Genomic DNA, 20,147 nt, shown 5'->3' on the forward strand with positions numbered 1-20,147 from the left:
GGTTATAAAGATCCAGGGTTATTGCACAGTGTCACGGGGGGGTGGGGCCTAAATATACATTATTTATATTACTGTATTACCTATTACTGTAGTATAAGTAGAGGTACTTGAAGTCAAAGTATACTAATGTCCTGCACAGAGATGGCAAAAGTCCCCCCATTCATGACTCAAGTAAAAGTAAAGGTTCTTGTGTTACTCAAGTCAAAGTATACATATTGATTCAACCTATTTGCTCAAGTAAAAGTATATAAAGTGCAGGCTGGTAAATGTACTGTAAGTATTAAACTAAAATGTGCCACTCTGAGGGCCACAGGTCACATTTAATTACTTCAATAACTGCCTAAATTAAAACACTCCTGCTTCAAATCCAATAACAATAAAAGTTGTACTACAAACAAGGATTAAAGCAAAATTTTTATTTTTTTACACAAAATAACATTTTTATTTGTGTACTTCATTACTTCCCACGACCAGGAACTCACGATACATGATACAAAGTCAACAATAACCGTATTATTAATCAACGTATATTGCAAGATAATCATATAACAGTACTCGCAGCATGAGATGATTATATTATACAGTGGAAATATAGTGGAAAATTAATTTTTTGCATACCTGTCTGAAACTTGTATGACCTGAACTGTTTGTGACCTGAAACATAAATTACCTTTTTAATACTTAATGACTGTACTAGAATTTAATTCCCGTCTGCATAATCTTCTAAGGAAACCCTACAGAACCAGTCTGAACTGGCTCAGACAATCAGCCTTAGTTCTCCTATATACGATCCTTGCATTTGACTGTTCTCTTCAACACTCTGAGATCCCTGTGACTATCTGTGTTTATCATTTCTGCAGAAAGCCCCTATTAAAATACATATAGTAAAATTTGGTGTTCCAGCCTCTAGTATTTACAGATTTCCATCACAACATAATATATATAACATTTGTCTGTTCGGCACTTTAGCGAAATCATTTGTTTGTCAGATTTTTTTCTTACATAAACGAAATGAAGCAGAGACCAAGCTAGGAATGCAGAATTAATTTGTTAGAGCAGGTGATGTATTAAATACTGGGATTCAACAATAAACACGAAAGCTTTTGAATCACTCCTTTCCGGCGGCACATGAAGGCACCATCACAACAGCTGAGTTGTTGACCAGATCACGTGATGACGTCACACCAAGCTAACGACGTAATGACAGCGCATTGTCCTGCTATTGTGCAAAGTTTCAATGAGAGAAATGAAATACAGACTAATTTGTATGCATTGTTATTCCATATTTCATGCTTCAACCTTGCCTGCTTGACAAAGACAGTAAACATTTACTGAATATTTCCCATTTCCCCTACAAATCACCTGTGTTTTTGCCTCAAGGATACTCATGTTTACAGGTCGTTGAGGAAGTCTTCTCCATACAAAAGCATCTGTTTCAGTGCACACACTATCGCAGCATTCATTTTGTCATTTGACTCAATTTCCGGATTGTAGTTCCTCACAAGGAAGATGCAGTTTATTGGAAGGCCCAGCTGCTGGTGGAATATTTCAACCTAAGAAAAGTGACAACATTTATGTTGATCAGTAATTTACATCGATGAACAAACATGACATATATGCTGAAACATGTACCAAAATGTACCTTTTCCTTCAGGTACTTGCTCTTATAGATATTGCTTGTGTCCTTTTTAACCTCTGGACAGGCTTCATCAACTCTGGTGAGAATAGCCAGTTGGGGAATTCCTGTTAATAAGGACACCTGATCAGTATTTGAAAAATTTGTTTCCTGGTATTTTGACTCATACAATCCAATGTGACACTATTAGTCCACATAGAGAAAAAATTGTTGTGCACTCACCCAGTTCACTGGCTGCCATTCTGACCTCTTTAATTTTCTCCACAACTTTGTCACTTAACAAACACACTGAGTCCACAGGAATAACACACACCAGAACGTGAACTTTGTCTCCCAAAGTGGGATCGGAGTTGTAGCCATCAACACCCTCCTTCAGTTCATGGTCAGGTTTGGACTAGAAATCAATCAAATACAGTCAGATAATGTTTAATGTAACACAATGTTTTCTGTGTTTGACCTCATTTGTTTGTCTAGGGCACATTTACTCATATTGTTAATGTGACACACATTCCTGACATTGTTCACAAGATTTCATTTAATTACATGTGGCTGCCATGTGCCCCAAACTCAGCAATTTGGCAATAGAAAAGTTTGATATTTGGAAAAGAAATGTAAGAACAATTCGCTTTGTTTGATGAGACAGGAATTTTGCATGTTTGGCAAATTTCAATAATAACTAAGATAAATATAAAACAAATATTTTTTTTTAAGTTAAAATTAGACTTGACTTAATGTCAAAGTTCACAGTGTTGTACCTTGTAACCTTCTTTCACGTGTCCTCTCAGGGCCAGTTTGACATCTTCCACAGGGACTCCACTGTCAGAATCGTCCTCAAGGCCCATGATGTCATTGAAAACAAAAGAGTAAGTGGCCTCTGGATTTTTGTGAAATTTGAAGGTCTGGTACTGTAAGGCAAAAGGTGCAATATTTACATAATTTAATCAAAGTATATATCAGCAGTTGTCTGTGGGCCGATCTGAAATGGGGGGGGGCTGGAGAAAGGTGATTTGTATGAACATTAAAACTCTGGGCCTCTTGTTCACACATTAACCTTAAAATGAAATGGTCATGATAAAAGCTAATGATCAACAGACAGATTTAGAAAGATGTAATGTTTCATTTCATTTATCTTGTGCTGACTAGAATTTAGTGATATGAAACATAAAAACAACATTTGTGCAAAACATTTGATATAAATCTGCTGTTTTGAAGTTTCAATATTAATAGAGGTTGCTCTGTATTTTTCATCAGTGAACTACTATTGAAAATGAATTTCTGTCGTTTGTTACCCTCAATGGAGTTTTATCCTTTCCTGTTGTTCATACCTGTTTGGTAAAGCTGCTCCCAGCATAGCTTGCATTTGTTGCAGCTCTACCAGCAGATCTGCCTTTTAAAACAGTGTCGACAGAGTTGATGAAGCTCGACTTTCCAGCACCAACTGGTCCATGAAGCAGAATCCTGAGATGTTTGACTTGTTTGTTTTGAGGTTGGTAAGATTTCACAAACTTAAGATTGTCCTTGTACTTCCTGTAAATTACAATGAATAAAAAAATCTGAATAAAGTGCTGTTTAACTTTTATTAACACTGCAATTGTGATTTTATTTCTTGTCACACACACACAACAACAAGCGGTTTAAGTCATGTGTTGAGCAGCAGAAGCACAAACACTGAGTTGACAGTGGAAACACACTGACTGAATGTTAGATCATACTCACTCTGACACCTCCCTCCATGGCTGCTCAAAGAGTGCTGAAGGAGCTAAAAAGGACCAAACAGTGATTATTTTAGAATGTTTTTTGTTATTGTTCATTTGTCTATTGAAGCTGAAAATGTAACAGGACTTACCTCCTCCCATTGCTGTAAAGTAGAACATTTAGACTAAGTTAATGCAGGAATTCACCCGAGAGGAGGAAGATGCAATCAGATTGTAACTTAAAGGTCCAGTGTGTAAGATGATGGTGAAAGGGATCTATTGGCAGAAAAGGATTATAAAATAATCCTATTGATGTTTTCACTTATGTGTGCTTCATCTAAATTGTAAAAAATATTGTTTATTTACCCTTGAAAGGGCATTTTATATTTAAATTAGGGCTGGGCAAGTTAACTCGTTTTAATCGAGTTAACTCATCACTTATTTAACTCAGTCAGTTATTTTATCTCGCATTAACTCAGGTTTGATTATTTATTGTTTTATTGTGAAAGTCAGGCTTTTATTTTGTGAAAGTCTGTTGCTGACTGCTGCGGAACCGGAAAAAAGAAAATAATTGGCGGATAAACAACCATGGATAAGGGTACGGAGCTTTTACATGGCCATTTTCATTTTAAAGTTCTTCCAGACGGCGGAGTCGACAGAACCAAAGTAATTTGTAGCCACTGCCAAGGTGAATTTTCTTATCACTGGAGTACTTCCAGTCTAAAATATGACCTAAATGCAAAACACACAGTTGATATCAGCAAATCACTCAACGAAACAGCGAGCGGAGCGAGGCTTCGGCAGACTACGTTAGACGCAGGGAGGAGTATACATTTTTCATAACGAAGAGGATAACATTAATGCCCTGGCAGTGGCATTGAGCTTTAATTTTGTATTTGCTTTGATAACATTGTTAAGTTGAGATTTACACTGAATATTTTATTTAACTGCTACTGTATTAAATGCTGATGTTAAAAGTGTTTGCACAACAAATGTTATGGCACTTTCGTTCATATGGCAGAACATTGAAAATAAAATTGCGCTATACACTACTTTTGAATTCATTTTTGGATTTTGCGTATACAAATGCGATTAATCGTGATTAATCAGGGAAATCATGCGATTAATCGCGATTAAACTTTTAATCGTTGCCCATCCCTAATTTAAATACTTTAAATTTACATAAGGAGTGGGTACTCTCTACGGACGCAGCCATGTTTTTTACAGTAGCCCAGACTAGACAAACTAAACTCATTTTAAGTTTGAACCTGTGGAAACTGAAGGCTGCCACAGATTTTCTTTCATGTTGAAAGGGGAGGTAAAGGGTGTTCAGCTGCAAACTACAACTTCAACACTAGATTCTGCTACATATTACACCCTGAACCTTTAAGCATAACTGCCAATACAACAATACAAAATCTAATGTTATATGTATAAGAATTCTTCTTGTCAAATTCCTATTGCACTACTTATTAACAGCAGCATGTACTGGATTTTGTTATGTGATAAAAATGACCCCCATGTGGTTTTGTTGTAAATTGACTTGATGAAGTAAAGAAATTAGCTTTAGCTTGACAGTCACAGTAATAATAATAATAATAATAATAATAACTTGAATCATAACTTTATTTGTATTGCACTTCTAGTAACAAGGTTACAAAGGGCTTCACAAAAATTCACTGCAAAAAATGAATAAACATAAATAAAAGGTATTCCATTTGGACAGATTGAAGTCCTTACCTTTGTTTATGTGGCTCTGGACAGAGTGACTCTGGAACAAGATGGAGAAGATGATTTTATAGGCAACACTTTGACTTTTCTTTTTCAGGTTCAGTCTGTAGTCAACAATGTGACCTGAACAAAGTCCAGACCTTTTCTTTCTTCAGACACCCACTCACTCGCTGGCAGGGACCCAGGTCAAACCAAATCAGACCAAACTAATACAAATGATCGTAACCTTATAATGCGTCTGAAACTCGTAATCATAACTCTGAATTAATAATTTCCAGGTTTGATCTGGCACCACAGTTGTCATTATAATATCTTTAAATAAATGTTGTGTAATTCTATTCGACTATTTGACTTTAGTGTGGCTTCTGTTTTAGGACCATGGACAGACAGGTTCCTTAAAGAGGAGGTTGGGTTGATAAACAGACAGAACATATATCATCATCATAAACGTATTATTATTTATGGGTTCGTTTCAACATATTAATCATTGCACTTCACTGAAATAACTCTTACACACAAGGTTATAATAGCATGAGGAGAACTTACCCAATAGAAAAAAATTACTTAAATGTTTCCCCTTCAGTCCTGTCCTTTGAGTGTGTGGCTCTGCACACTTCCTTTTATAGGACATGAGCAACTTTCACTTTCGTTCTCTCACATGGTTTACCGGAAAGCACGTGACATCAGATACTTTATTACTGACTCACTGATCTCTGCATGGTGGGCGGGACTTTGTTTTCTGTTTGGATATAAGTTAACTAGTAAAAACTCAGTGTCTAGTTTTTTGTGTCATTTGAGACCGTCATTGCCTGTAATGAAAGAAAAGACATGTACCAATTGTTCACAATACAGTAAAATTGTTGATAGCAACAATAATGAATGTATTCTATCATAATTTAAGGTGGGTCTTTTATTGATTATTTGCTAAATTAGATGATTATGGTTTTGATTAATGTTGCGATAGTGAATTGTACCTTGTTCCCTCTTGCTTTCTGCAGATGGAAAGCAGCTGGGAAGTGATGGGTCAGATGAGGAGATGGGGAAACAGCAAGGAAGGAATGAGGGAGACATTGTGCCACAGACCAGAGAAAGAGTGCAGCTGAACTTGTTTAATCAGCAAATATCTCTCCAATGTTTTGTTTTATCTCTAGAGTCTCAGATCAATGCAGCCCTCCAGCAGCAGCACCAACAGCAACTTGTAGCTTTGTCGGCAGATGAGCCTTTTTCCATGTCCCCTACCTTTTATAATGTTTAAAATAACGTGTGTTTAATACAGTATTGGATCAAGTCATTGAAGTAAACCCCTGAGGAAAAAGTTGGAGCTGTAATCAGAAGTGTTAAATCGTTTATGAGTTATGGTTTAACGATTAACTTGCTTTGAATGTGTTTTATCTATTATACATGTCAAAGTGCGATGTGTGATATAACCATGAGGTGCAGGGCCACATCACAAGGTTGGCATGGTGTTGAATACGTGTGATAGAAAGATGCTCGATTTTTACCATGTTAGTTCCTGGTCCAAGAACGTCCATTTCTATAGATACTGGGTCCTTGCATACTGATGACTTTGTAAGCTTTAGAGTTTGAGAGAGAAAAGCTGAATTGTGAGAAGGGTGTTGATCAGTTCTTCTACACAACAGGTTGAATACCCCTCCTCAACCTACAAGCTAAAGAACAGAGAAAGCAGACACTTCTCAACTAAGATAACGTTTCTACAGAGAAATTGAGACATATAGAGACATAACCAACTAGTGTGTGGATTGCAATTGAACTCTGAAGAAACACTGCATCCGACCAGCCTCAAATAAGATTTTTGTACTGACCCTTTACTGGGATACACAGGGATCTAACAACTTAAATTTTCTTTTTACACGACCTGAAAAACCTATGTACAGTCGATGCCTGCACCAAGAACATAGCACGTCCTGGTGGTGGACACAGGAAGATCCAAATAGTGTGGTTCATGGTTAAGACAGTTAACTGAAATATAACCAAACCAAACCAAAAAGTGAATTAGTCTAACAATAACATAATTATTACAAAGTTTTTATTAAGCATTTTGTATGACTTCAACATCACCTTGTGTAGTTTCTGCATGTAACATTGTTGGAATGAAACCAGGAGTCCCAATTCTTTCAATGCTTGACCTTTTATTTTCCACGTCATTATGTCTCATTTAAAACCAGATGGCCTTGACAAAAATAAAACTCGTGATATTGCAGTGAAACATCACAAAGATAGTTTTGATTTCACTTTGTTCCCTTGCAAATAATCCTCTTAAAATAAAACTTAGACCAGAAAAAGCAAATGATATGAAATCAATATAGAAATAACAACAGTGTAAATCTGCAATGCTGCAAACAGCACCAAAGTAACCAACTAAGAGTTTCAAGTCCTTTGTTTAAAAGACAAACATTTACTGTTTATATGACTGGATAGAAATAATTGGCCAAAATTAGAAATGGTCATTTTGAATCGTAATAGATCAACGTTGTAGAGCAAGTCAAACCACTAATAAGCCACTGAATTAGTGGGTTCTGAGTCCTTCTCTTATTCACAGTTAGGATAGTTTCACATTCGCTTGTATAAGTAGATGACTCTGTGGCAGGATGGACAGCAATGCTTCACATCTTTGCAGGAAATTAATGCAGAACGGGATGCAGCTGCATAGAATATATCTATGAGGAAAACAAAGGGAGTTTGGACTTAACAACCGGAACAGGATCTTTTGTACTACCTTTACTTTTTCTTATCCTGAGTTGACACAATTTCAGATTATATTTTAAAGGGGACATATTATGAAAATTCCTCTTTTATAGTGCTTCTACACTTTAATTTGGGTATCTGGCATGTCTACCGTCCCAAAAACTCTGGAAAAACAACTCCCGGGATTTGTTGTGGTTCCTCGATGTCAGAAACGATACGCTAGAGTGCGTCGAATGGGATTACGAGCGAAAAATACGTCATAGTTACACCATGGAGTCTCGCTACATGGCCTTGGACCAACACCACCATCATCACACCAGTGAGATGATGGTGATGATGGCGAGCTCGTGGTTGAGCTCCATCACCCCGGAGCTCGCGAGCTAACGTTAGCTCTGGGGGCTCCGGGGAGAAAGGCGCTCCACCTTGGAGAGCACGTCTCCCCGGGGAGAGAGTGTCCGCGGTCTCTGCCTTGACGATCAGCATGTTTATCGGCCACTTAGATGTCTGACGGGTCACAAGCTAGCGTTGGCTCGCAAGCTATCTGCGCCAGCTCCAGCTCCCACTGCGGGGCTGCGCTGGGGCTCATGCTGCCGGCCCGGTTAGCTCGTGGTTGGTACTCCTCACTGCACTGACTCAACAAGACCAGCAGAGGCTGCACAACAACTGTAATGTGATAAGGAGATTGTTGTCTGTATCACGATAAGCGCTCTGTTTTTCCATCAGCTTTACTTTGTGAGGACTCTACTGAGTCATCCAACTGGGCCATATAATGTTTTATACTGTGTGATTCAGATTGAGAAAATATTAATTTGTCATGTCTGGAGTTCATTGGAAACAGACACCCTGAAAATGGGACTGTGCACATACAGAACACTGAACAATGGTTTGTTGTTGAGCTACAATTAGAGTAATCTTCGGATCAGTTTGGTCGGAAGAGGAGGATTTCACCCTCTGACTTCGCCTCACTGGTTTGTTTCGTCACATATGTGAGTTCACACGTGTCCATGAACCTTTAATACAAGCATATGTGTCATAGACTGTATGTAAAGAGATGAATGTGCATTCACATGTGCTGGGAAATGGACAGCCATCTATACTGTGTTTTACATACGCAGTGTTGGGGAGTAACGGAATACATGTAACGGCGTTACGTATTTAGAATACAAATTATGAGTAACTGTATTCCGTTACAGTTACAAATTAAATAGATGGTATTCAGAATACAGTTACATTGTTGAAATCAGTGGATTACATGACGGTACTTCTCGAGTTTATTCACTCTCTCGTAAATCCACCGGCGGCAAAGCCCCAAGGAAGCAGCTGGAGACCAGGGCTGCCGTAAGAGCGCCCGGGCCCCCGGCGGCGTGAAGAAGAACCGAGGCTCTGAGAGAGTTCCGTCGCTACCAGAAATCTACGGAGCTGCTGATCCGCAAGCTGCCCTTCCAGCACCTGGTGAGAGAAGACCGACCTGCGCTTCCAGAGCTCTGCTGTCATGGCTCTGCAGGAGACCAGCGAGGCACGCCGGGTTCACACCGGACGCTGAAGCGCCGGGCAGCGCTAATAATATCACCCGTTGACCCAGTAGTATAAAAGCATATAGTCACTTGTTGCTCCAACATTAACTGCAACAGCGTCCCAATTTAATTTCATCCATCTTCAAGAACTTCTCCGCTGTTCTCTCCGTTCAATGTCGGGTGTCGAGGGTAAATTACGTATTCTCCGCCGCCCCCCCTCTCTTTTTATCTTTATGACTGCTTGTGTGTCTGTAGTGGATGGGCAGAGGGGGGCATTTAATAATATGATTGGTAAAATTAAAACTCCAGGACAACAGAAGGGGAATACAAACTATTGGATGCATACTTTATCATTTATATCATATAAAATGTCATCAATATCGTTTAAAATCATTTTTCAGTGTGTTTCATGGAGCGATACGCTCGCGTCAAGCTAAAAAAAAAATAGACTCGACGCCGAAACGATCGTAGCACGGCGCGAGGCAGCCTTGGCGCAGGGGGGGGGGGGGTCCTTCAGCCTCCGGTGGGGCCGGCACAGAGGTGGGAGTGGATGCGAGCCGGACATCCAGCTGGCCCGACGCATCGGCGGAGAGAGAGTTTAAACTGCTGCTGCTCCACTGACTATAACAACGCGGCAATCATACACTTAAAAAATGCAATACAAACCGGAAGTATTCCAAGTATTCAGAATACGTTACTCAGATTAGTTAATGTAATGGAATACGTTACAGATTACATTTTTGGGCATGTATTCTGTATTCTGTAACGGAATACGTTTTGAAAGTATCCTTCCCAACACTGTACATACGCATGCATCTCCTCTCCTATGTATTCTGCTCAGTCTGCTCGTGGTGAACAGGCCCAGTCAGTCCCTGTGTCTCGTCATCAATCCATCCTAAATCCATTAAAGCCACATGAGCCACATGCATTTTCATTCACCACAGTATTTGTACCTCGCCATGTTTTGTTTGAACAGCGGGGCTGGAAAATGCATCGTCATGAATATCATAATATAAATTCTATAGAACAAATGCTTTTGACATAAAAACATATATATATATCCAGACAGCATCTGTTACACAGTGGTGGAATATATCATTTGAACTGGGTGTATGACTATGCCTCCCTCACACAAACTCATAACTTTAACAAAATAGCAACAGCATGTCATCGTTATATAGTTTCAAATGTGTTTAATAAGCTTTACTCTACATACCTGTGACTTTCCACTAACAAGAAGGTCTCTTCTAGAGCTGCCTGGTCCTGACTGATGCAGGAAGAACGAGAGTAAAACTGAGAGAGTCCTGGAAGAAGAAATTTATTAAGGACAGTACAGAAAAATAATTAGAGCATGATTGCCGCACTGATTGAAAACTAAGTAGATGAAGGGTTATATGTAAAGCTCCGTCTTCTTAGCTTCACCAATGTTCCACGCTGAACAGTAAAGATTTTTATTTTTTTGCACAGAGTATATTTTTTATATTTTTGCTTCATTACTTCCCACCACCAGAAACTCACAATACATGATACAAAGCCCACAATAACAATATAATGAATCAACTTATATTGCAAGAACATCAAATAACAGTACACCACAATATCTGTCAAACTGAAAAAGAATACAAAGAGTCCCCAGAGAGGGAAAGTGCAGGATAGAGATGATTATATTAAACAGAATAAATCATAGTTGTCTGTTCGTTTTTTTTGCATAAACAAAATGAAGCACAGACCAAGCAAGGGATGCCGAATTAATTTGTTAGAGCAGGTGATATATGAAATACTGGGGGTCAACAACAAAGACGAGAGCTTTTGAAGGCACCATCACAACAGCTGAGTTGTTGACCAGATCACGTGATGACGTCACACCGAGCTAACGACAAAATGACAGAGCATTGTCCTGCTATTGTGCAAAGTCTCAATGACATAAATTATATAAAGACAGTAGGACTTCATTCATTACCTGAAAATGTATTGATTAATAGTTAATTTGTTCCAACTTCATTGATCAACAAATCCTTTGTGGTTAGGAGGCAGCATTAAGGAAGGAAACAGTTGATGTTGAGGAACATTGTGACTGATTTTTGATAAACAAGATTTTGATGGAAATGAATAAAAATGACCTTAAATGAACTTGGTTATTGCAACAGGAAGTTTATCTCAAGACTAAAAACTGCAGGATTATTTTACCCTTCAAAGTTTTTATACTGTAATGTATATTTACTACTACATATAAACTGTAACTTCAAATAGATTTTATTTGTCTATAGCATCAAATCATAAGTAAGCAATTATAGATAATAAAGTAAGATCAAGACCTTAGAAACCCAAAGTTCCCACTGTAACTGTGTAATTTTACTGTAACTGAACATGTTGTGTATTTATTCTTATGAATTTTTATTTCACATTAAGTTTTTTTATTCAAATGTCTGTACTTTCGCATGCAGAGTGTAGGGCGCATTATTTTAACTTTTTATGCAAACCATGATTTATGCTTCAATCGTCTATTTGCAGTAGGGGATTTGTTAATTTTGACATGCAGTGGGTTTATGTGGAATCTTGCCTGTTTGACAAAGAAGGTAAACATTGACTGAATATTTCCTCATTCCCCTACAAATTTCCGATTGTGTATTTGCCTCAGAAGTTTTCAATTTTCCAGGAAGTCTTCTCCAAAGCAAAGCATCTGTCTCAGTGCGCACAGTATTGCAGCATTCATTCCGCGATTTGATGCAATTTCATCACTGTAGTTCTTCACAAGGAAGATGCAGTTCATTGGAAGGCCCAGCCGCTGGTGGTATCTGTCAACCTAAGTCAGAGTAACAACATTTATGTTCAATCAGTAATCGTACAGTGATGAACAAACATGACATATATGCTGAATAACGACATTGTACAATAACTCCAAAATGTACCTGTTCCTTCAGGTATTTGCTCTTATAGATATTGCTTGTGTCCTCTTTAACCTCAGGACAGGCTTCATCAACTCTGGTGAGAATAGCCAGTTGGGGAATTCCTGTCGATAAAGAAACCTGATCAGTATTTCAAAGATTTGTGTCCTGGTATTTTGATTCAAACAATGCAATGTGACACCATCAGTCCACGCAGAGAAACAATTGTTGTGCACTCACCCAGTTCACTGGCTGCAAGTCTGACCTCTCTAATCTTCTTCACCATCTCATCACTTAACCTAGACACAGTGTCCGCAGGAACAACACACACCAGAACGTGAACTTTGTCTTCCAAAGTGGGATCAGAGTTGAAGCCATCATCACCCTCCATCAGCTCTTTGTAAGGGTCGAACTAGAAATCAATCAAATACAATCAAATAATGTTTAAAGTAACTTAAAATGTGTCTATGTTTCACATCATTTGTTTGTCTTGTGCACTTACACACCTGCACGCTCATATTGTTAATGTTACACACATTCCTGACATTATTCACAAGATTTAACTGATGTACATGTGGCTGCCATGTGCCCCAAACTCAGCAATTTGCCAATAGAAAAGTTTGATATTTGGAAAAGAAATGTTAAGAAAATTCACTTTATTTTATGAGACTGGAAATGTGCACATCATGTTTGTCCAATTTCAATGTACATTTTGGTAACTAAGATAAATATAAAACAAAGATTGTTTTTGTAAGTTAAAATTAGACTTAAATTAATGTCAAAGTTCACAGTGTTGTACCTTGTAACCTTCTATCACGTGTCCTCTCAGGGCCAGTTTGATATCCTCCACAGGGACTCCACTGTCAGAATCTTGTTCAAAGCCCATGATGTCATTGAAAACAAAAGAGTATTTGGCCCCTGGACTTTTGGTAAAGTCGAAGGTCTGGTACTGTAAGGCAGAAGGAGCAATTATTTACATCAATTAATCAAAGTAAATATCAGCAGCTATCTCTGGGCCAATCAGGAATGTGTGGGGAGGCTGGTGAAACTGCCTGAGAACCCAAGGAAACTTGAACTTGGAGTGGTCAGGTGATTTGTATCAAGTTCAAGAACTACTTAAGTTGAAATGGGTGGAAAGCTATAAGGAGTTAAAAAACCCTAAGTACTCAGATGATCAACAGACAGATTTAGAAATATGTAATGTTTCATTTCATTTAGCTTGTACTGATTAGAATTTTTTGCTATTAAACATAAAGACAACATTTGAACAAAAACATTTGATATCAATCTGCTGTTTTGACATTTTAATATTAAATGAAGTTGCTCTGTATTTTCATCAGTGAACTACTATTGAAAATAAATTCCTGTGGTTTGTTACCTTCAATGGAGTTTTATCCTTTCCTGTTGTTCATACCTTTTTGGTGAAGCTTCTCCCAGCATAGCTTGCATCTGTCTGAGCTCGACAGGCAGGTCTGCCTTTTAAAACACTGTCGACAGAGTTTATGAAGCACGACTTTCCAGCACAAACTGGTCCATGAAGCAGAATCCTGAGATGTTTGACCTGTTTGTTTTGAGGTTGGTAAGATTTCACAAACTTAAGATTGTCCTTGCCCTTCCTGTAAATTACAGAAAATAAAAAAACCTCAGAATAAAGTGCTGTATTACTTTTATTAAGGATTGCACAACATTGCAATTGTGATCTTTTTTTTGTCACACACACAACAATGAGATGTTTAAGTCATGTGTTGAGCAGCAGAAGCACAAACACTGAGGACACAATGGAAACACACTGACTGAATGTTAGATCATACTCACTCTGACACCTCCCTCCATGGCTTCTTAAAGAGTCCTGAAGGAGTTAAAAAGGACCAAACTGTGATTATTGAGAATGTTTTTTGTTATGATTCATTTGTTTATTGAAACTGGAAATGTAACAGGACATACCTGATCCCATTGCTGTAAAGTAGGACATACAGACCAGATGTTAATACAGGAATTCATCCGAGTGGAGGAAGATGCATTCAGATTGTAACTTAAAGGTCCAGTGTGTAAAATGATGGTGAAAGGGATCTATTGGTAGAAATTGATTATAAAATAATCCTAGTGATGTTTTCACTAGTGTTCTTTTATCAAAATTTTACAGATTATTGCTTGTTTACCCTTGAGTGGTTCCTTTATATTTAAATACTTTAAATTTACATAAGGAGCGGGTCCTCTCTACTGAGGCCGCCATGTTTTTTACAGTAGCCCAGCCTGGACAAACTAAACTCTTTATGAGTTTGAACCTGTTGTAACTGAAGTCTGCCAAAGGTTTTCTTTCATGTTGAAAGGGGAGGTAAGGGGGGTTCAGCTGCAACATGCAAGTTCACCACTAGATGTCACTACTTTCTACACCTGAATGTTAAAGCATAGCTGCCAATACAACAACACAAAATTTAAGTTTTTGTGAATAAGAATTCCTTTGTCAAAATCCTATTGAAGTACTTATTACACCAGCAGCATGTACTGCATTATGTGACGTGAGTAAAATGACTCACGTTGCTGTTTATTCACTTGATGCTGTAAAGTAATTAGCTTTAGCTTGACAGTCACATTAACAGTAATAACACTAACTTTAATCATAACTTTATTTGTATAGCAATTCTATAAACAAGGTTACAAAGCGTATCACAAAAATCCATGACAAAAAATGAATGAACTAAAATAAAAAGTATTCCATGCAGTTCAATAGTAGTAACAGACAGATTGAAGTCCTTACCTTTGCTTATGTGGCGCTGGACAGAGTGACTCTGGAACAAGGAGGAGAAGATGTTTTTATAGGCAACACTTTGACTTTCATTTTCAGGTTCAGTCTGAAGTCAACAATGTGACGTGAACAAAGTCACAACCTTTTCTTTGTTCAGACACCAACTCACTCGCTGGCAGGGACCCAGGTCAAACCAAATCAAACCAAACTAATTAAAATGATCGTAACCCTATAGAGCGTCTGAAACTCATAATCGTAACTCTTAATCAATCATTTCCAGGTTGGATCTGGTACCTCATTTGTCAAAATCTTTAAATCAATGTTGTGTAATTCTTTTGAAAAAGGCTGTTCTTCTACTGTTTTGCTTTTCTTTGACTTTAGTTTGGCTTCTGTTTTATGACCATGGACAGAAAGGTTAATTAAAGAGGAAGTTGATAAAAAGACAGAACATATATCATCATCATAAACATATTACTATTTATGGGTTTGTCTCAACATATTAATCATAACACTACACTGAAATAACACTTACACTTAAGGTTATAATAGCATGAGGAGAACTTACCCAATAGAAAATAACTTGATCCTTTATGGTAACTTAAATGTTTCCCCTTCAGTCCTGTCCTTTGGGTGTGTGGCTCTGGACACTTCCTTTTATAGGACATGAGCAACTTTTACTTTCATTCTCTCTCATGGTTTATCAGAAAGCACGTGCCTTCAGATACTTTATTACTGGCTCACTGATCTCTTTATGGTGGGTTGGACTTTGTTTTCTGTTTGAATATTTGTTAACTAGTAAAAACTCAGTGTCTAGTCATTTGAGACTTTCATTACTGCCTGTAATGAAAGAAAAGACATGTACCAATTGTTCACAATGCAGTAAAATTGTTAGACAGCAACAATAATTAATGTATTCTATCATCATTTAAGGTGGATTCTTTTATTGATTATTTGCTAAGTTAGATGATTATGGTTATGATTAATGTTGCGATAGTAAATTGAGCCTTGTTCCCACTTGCTTTCTGCAGATGGAAAGCAGCTGGGAAGTGATGGGTCAGATGAGGAGATGGGGAAACAGCAAGGAGAGAATGAGGGAGACATTGTGCCACAGCCTAGAGAAAAGAGTGCAGGAGAACTTGTTTAATAAGTGAATATTTCTACCAGGTTTTGTTTTATCTCTAGAGTCTCAGATCAACAAAGCCCTCCAGAAGCAGCATCAACAGCAACTTGTAGCTTTGTTGGCAGATGAGCCTTTTTCTATAGGTAGTGAGCAGTGTTAATTTTGTTGACGATAACGATAACGAAAAATATTCATTAACGCCCCTTTTCCCATGACTAAGACGAGACGAAGACGTAACGAAATGGATCTTTGAAAATAAAAACTATGACGAAATCTATTCTAATTTTCGTTAACGAGACGAGACGAAACGAAAATGTTGGCGGTTGACTAAGTCACAACAATTTTTAAAAACATAATCGTATCAGGCAGTCATGAAGTACCCGGAGCGGCAAGTGTGTGTGTCTGTGTGTGTGTACGTGTGTGTGTGTGTGCTGCCAGACAGCGCACCAGTCCCGAGGCTGCGCCCCCGCGCACTCGCTCAGAGAGACAGTGAGATCAGAGCTCGTTCATGTGAAGCAGGCCGCTCACTGACTCACCGGCTGCTTCTTAACTATGGAAACAGTGAAAACACAGAGTTTCTCTGGTCTCAGCTGCTCTGAGATCAGCGCCGCAGCTTTTGGATCAGAGCACAAACTGCAGCTGGTTTCTACAGAGCGGCAGTTTCACTGTCCGCCTCCAGTCTGATCTGCTTTCACTTTTTGTTTTCACATTTCGCCAACGCCAACTAAAATATATAGGCTGCAGCTATATGTTTTTATTTATATCAAAAAAGGGTACTTCTTATTTCATACATTTCCCACAAATATGGGGATGACTCAAATAACCCTACATAGTTCTGCGTTTAATTTATTTCAAAGTAGGCCTACACTTGCCTGTGTATTTTCTTCTCCTCTTCATAAGCATTTGGTGTTTCCCTTTGTTGTAACAGGTAAAAATAAATAAAATGTCAACAGTTTTCTTTATTGTTGTTCTATAATTTCATAAATGCAATAATCTACAGATTAGTATAGTATAACTTTATATAAAATTTTATCAGCTTTGTTATCAAATATGTTTTGCGGCTCCAGACAAATTTTATTTGGGGGAAGAGGGTGCAAAATGGCTCTTTTGATAGTAAAGGTTGCCGACCCCTGCTATAGACCTATAGGAGGGACATCTAATGGACAACCTAAGTACTGCAAGCTAGACTAGTACGCAGTTGTAGACACAACACAGGGGGTCCCTGGACCTGAGAAGGGAAGATAAGGAGTTTAATGTGGCTATTAAATGTGACTAAAACTAGACTAAAATGTAATTTGTTTTCGTCGACTAAAACTAGACTAAAACTAAGAAGGATAAAAATGACTAAAACTAGACTAAAACTAATATGCATTTTCGTCAAAAGACTAAGACTAAGACTAAGACTAAATCAAAAATAGCTGCCAAAATTAACACTGGTAGTGAGTCATTGCATACTGATGACTTTGTAAGCTTTAGAGTTTGAGAGAGAATAACTGAGATGCGAGAAGGATGTTGATCAGTTCTTCTACACAACAGGTTGAATACCCCTCCTCAACCTACAAGCTAAAGAAAGGAGAAAGCGGACACTTCTCAACTAAGAGAAAGTTTTTTTGCACAGAGTATATTTTTTATATTTTTGCTTCATTACTTCCCACCACCAGGAACTCACACTACATGATACAAAGCCCACAATAACAATATAATTAATCAACTTATATTACAAGACAATAATAAAACAGTACAACACAATATTGGTCAAACTGAAAAAGAATACAAAGAATCTCCAGAGAGGTAAAGCGCAGGATTGAGATAATTATATTAAACAAAATATATCATATTTGTCTGTTCCTCTCTTAAGCAAAATCATTTGTTTGTCTGATTTTTATGTGTTTTTTTAAGATAAACAAAATGAAGCACAGACCAAGCAAGGAATGTAGAATTAATTTGTTAAAGCAGGTGATGTATTAAATACTGGGAGTCAACATAAAGACTTTTGAATCACTCCTTTCAGGCGGCACGTGAACGCACCATCACAACAGCTGAGTTGTTGACCAGATCACGTGATGACGTCACACCAAGCTAACAACGTAATGACAAAGCATTGTCCTGCTATTGTGCAGTCTCAATGAGATAAATGATATAAAGACTTTAGGACCTAATTTGAATGCATTTTTAGTCCATATTTCATGCTTCAAGCTTGCCTGCTTGCAAAGAGCGTAAAATGTACTGAATATTTCCTCATTCCCCTACAAATCACTTACTGTGTTTTTGCCTCAGGGGTATTCATGTTTACTGGTCGTTGAGGTAGTCTTCTCCATACATAACCATCTGTTTCAGTGCACACACTATCGCAGCGCTCACTTCGTCATTTGACTCAATTTCATGACTGTAGTTCTTCAGAAGGAAGATGCAGTTCAGTGGAAGGCCCAGCCGCTGGTGGAATCCTTCAACCTAAGTCAAAGTAACAACATATATGTTGATCAGCAATCGTACAGTGATGAAAAAACATGACTTATATGCAAAAAAATTACATTGTGCAAAAACTCCAAAACGTACCTTTTCCTTCAGGTACTTGCTCTTATAGATATCGCAATTGTCCTTTTTAACCTCAGGACAGGCTTCATCAACTTTGGTGATAATAGCCATTTGGGGAATTCCTGTCGATGAAGAAACTTGATCAGTATTTCAAAGATTTGTGTCCTTGTATTTTGATTCATACAATCCAATGTGACACTATCAGTCCACAAAGTGAAACAAGTGTTGTGCACTCACCCAGTTCACTGGCTGCAAGTCTGACCTCTCTTATCTTCTTCACCATCTCATCACTTATCCTGGACACTGCGTCCGCAGGAACAACACCCACCAGAACATGAACTTTGTCTTCCAAAGTGGGATCGGAGTTGTAGCCATAATCACCCTCCATCAGTGCACTTTTAGAGTTGAACTAGAAATTAATCAAATACAATCAGATAATGTTTAATGTACCTTAAAGTTTTTCTGTGTTTGACCTAATTTGTTTGTCTTCTGCACATACACACATGCAAGCTTATGTTGTTAAAGTGACACACATTTCTGACGTTGATCACATTATTTAACTGATATACATGTGACTGCCATGTGCCCCAAACTCAGCAATTTGCCAATAGAAAATTTTGATATTTGAAAAAGAAATGTAAGAACATTTCACTATGTTTAATGAGACAGGAAATGTGCACATCACATTTTTCAAATTTCAATAATCATTTTGATAACTAGCATAAATATAAAACAAAGATTTTTTTTGTTCGTTAAAAGGAGACTTGTTGTACCTTGTAACCTTCTTTCACGTGTCCTCTCAGGGCCAGTTTGAGGTCAGTCGCAGAGACTCCATTGTCAGATCCTTCCTCAAGGCCCATGATGTCATTGAAAACAAAAGAGTATTTGGCCCCTGGACTTTTGGTAAAGTCGAAGGTCTTGTACTGTAAGGCAGAAGGTGCAATTATTTACATCAATGAATCCAAGTAAATATCAGCAGTTGTCTGTGGGCCGATCAGGAATGTGTGGGGAGGCTGGAGAAAGGTGATTTGTATGAACATCCACAGTGGCATCAGATTAAAACTCTTGGCCTCTAGTTCACATATTAACCTGAAATTTAAATGGGTCGAAAGCTATAAGAAGTAAAAAACATGTTTATGTTTTAGGACCATGTACAGAAAGGTTACTTAAAGAGGAGGCTGATAAACAGACAGAACATACATCATCATAAACTAGGTATTATTTATGGGTTCGTTTCAACATATTAATCATTACACTACATTGAAATAGCACTTACACTTGAGGTTATAATAGCATGAGGAGAACTTACCCAATAGAAAAAAATAACTTGATCCTTTATGGTAACTTATATGTTTCCCCTTCAGTCCTTTCCTTTGAGTGTGTGGTTCTGGACACTTCCTTTTATAGGACATGAGTAACTTTCACTTTCGTTCTCTCACATGGTTTAAAGCACCTGACATCAGCTACATTATCACTGGCTCACTGGCCTCTGCATAGTGGGTGGGACCTTGTTTTCTGTTTCAATGTTAGTGTCTAGGTTTATGTTTAATTTTTCATTTTACAGCCTGTAATGAAAGACA

At 37.9% G+C, this 20,147-nt stretch overlaps 3 protein-coding genes across 3 annotated transcripts; all 3 read right to left on the reverse strand.

Annotated features, from left to right (window-relative positions):
• Window positions 1-401: 401 nt before the first annotated feature.
• Window positions 402-5,697, reverse strand: LOC133022663 (interferon-induced protein 44-like). The gene is made up of 9 exons (XM_061089521.1): window positions 5,608-5,697; window positions 5,071-5,101; window positions 3,483-3,494; window positions 3,353-3,395; window positions 2,962-3,163; window positions 2,392-2,541; window positions 1,859-2,030; window positions 1,643-1,743; window positions 402-1,553 (listed from the first exon to the last, which is right to left on the reverse strand). The coding sequence occupies exons 3-9, from the start codon at window positions 3,490-3,492 to the stop codon at window positions 1,392-1,394; spliced, it is 840 nt and encodes a 279-aa protein (XP_060945504.1). The 5' UTR covers window positions 3,493-3,494; window positions 5,071-5,101; window positions 5,608-5,697; the 3' UTR covers window positions 402-1,391.
• A 4,894-nt stretch (window positions 5,698-10,591) lies between these two features.
• Window positions 10,592-15,548, reverse strand: LOC133022664 (interferon-induced protein 44-like). Its single transcript, XM_061089522.1, has 9 exons — window positions 15,478-15,548; window positions 14,925-14,955; window positions 14,111-14,122; window positions 13,982-14,015; window positions 13,581-13,782; window positions 12,966-13,115; window positions 12,407-12,578; window positions 12,191-12,291; window positions 10,592-12,084 (listed from the first exon to the last, which is right to left on the reverse strand). Exons 3-9 carry the CDS (start codon window positions 14,118-14,120, stop codon window positions 11,926-11,928), a joined length of 828 nt encoding a protein of 275 aa, XP_060945505.1. The 5' UTR covers window positions 14,121-14,122; window positions 14,925-14,955; window positions 15,478-15,548; the 3' UTR covers window positions 10,592-11,925.
• A 2,102-nt stretch (window positions 15,549-17,650) lies between these two features.
• Window positions 17,651-19,945, reverse strand: LOC133022666 (interferon-induced protein 44-like). The gene is made up of 5 exons (XM_061089523.1): window positions 19,877-19,945; window positions 19,341-19,490; window positions 18,805-18,976; window positions 18,589-18,689; window positions 17,651-18,483 (listed from the first exon to the last, which is right to left on the reverse strand). Exons 2-5 carry the CDS (start codon window positions 19,425-19,427, stop codon window positions 18,322-18,324), a joined length of 522 nt encoding a protein of 173 aa, XP_060945506.1. The 5' UTR covers window positions 19,428-19,490; window positions 19,877-19,945; the 3' UTR covers window positions 17,651-18,321.
• Between the last annotated feature and the right edge of the window lie 202 nt (window positions 19,946-20,147).

The sequence above is a fragment of the Limanda limanda genome, chromosome 17 (assembly GCF_963576545.1).
Source record: "Limanda limanda chromosome 17, fLimLim1.1, whole genome shotgun sequence".
Taxonomy (NCBI): Eukaryota; Metazoa; Chordata; class Actinopteri; order Pleuronectiformes; family Pleuronectidae; genus Limanda; species Limanda limanda.

Excerpts from the sequence above, each read along its gene's own strand:
- LOC133022663 (XM_061089521.1), bottom strand. Across the intron at positions 2,542-2,961 it reads GGAGCAGCTTTACCAAACAG|TACCAGACCTTCAAATTTCA; the intron begins GTATGAACAACA and ends TTTGCCTTACAG. Across the intron at positions 1,554-1,642 it reads GCAAGTACCTGAAGGAAAAG|GTTGAAATATTCCACCAGCA; the intron begins GTACATTTTGGT and ends CACTTTTCTTAG.
- LOC133022664 (XM_061089522.1), bottom strand. Across the intron at positions 12,579-12,965 it reads ACGTGATAGAAGGTTACAAG|TTCGACCCTTACAAAGAGCT; the intron begins GTACAACACTGT and ends ATTGATTTCTAG. Across the intron at positions 12,085-12,190 it reads GCAAATACCTGAAGGAACAG|GTTGACAGATACCACCAGCG; the intron begins GTACATTTTGGA and ends ACTCTGACTTAG.
- LOC133022666 (XM_061089523.1), bottom strand. The coding sequence starts at position 19,427 with ATGGGCCTTGAGGAAGGATCTGACAATGGAGTCTCTGCGACTGACCTC. Across the intron at positions 18,977-19,340 it reads ACGTGAAAGAAGGTTACAAG|TTCAACTCTAAAAGTGCACT; the intron begins GTACAACAAGTC and ends ATTAATTTCTAG. Across the intron at positions 18,484-18,588 it reads GCAAGTACCTGAAGGAAAAG|GTTGAAGGATTCCACCAGCG; the intron begins GTACGTTTTGGA and ends ACTTTGACTTAG.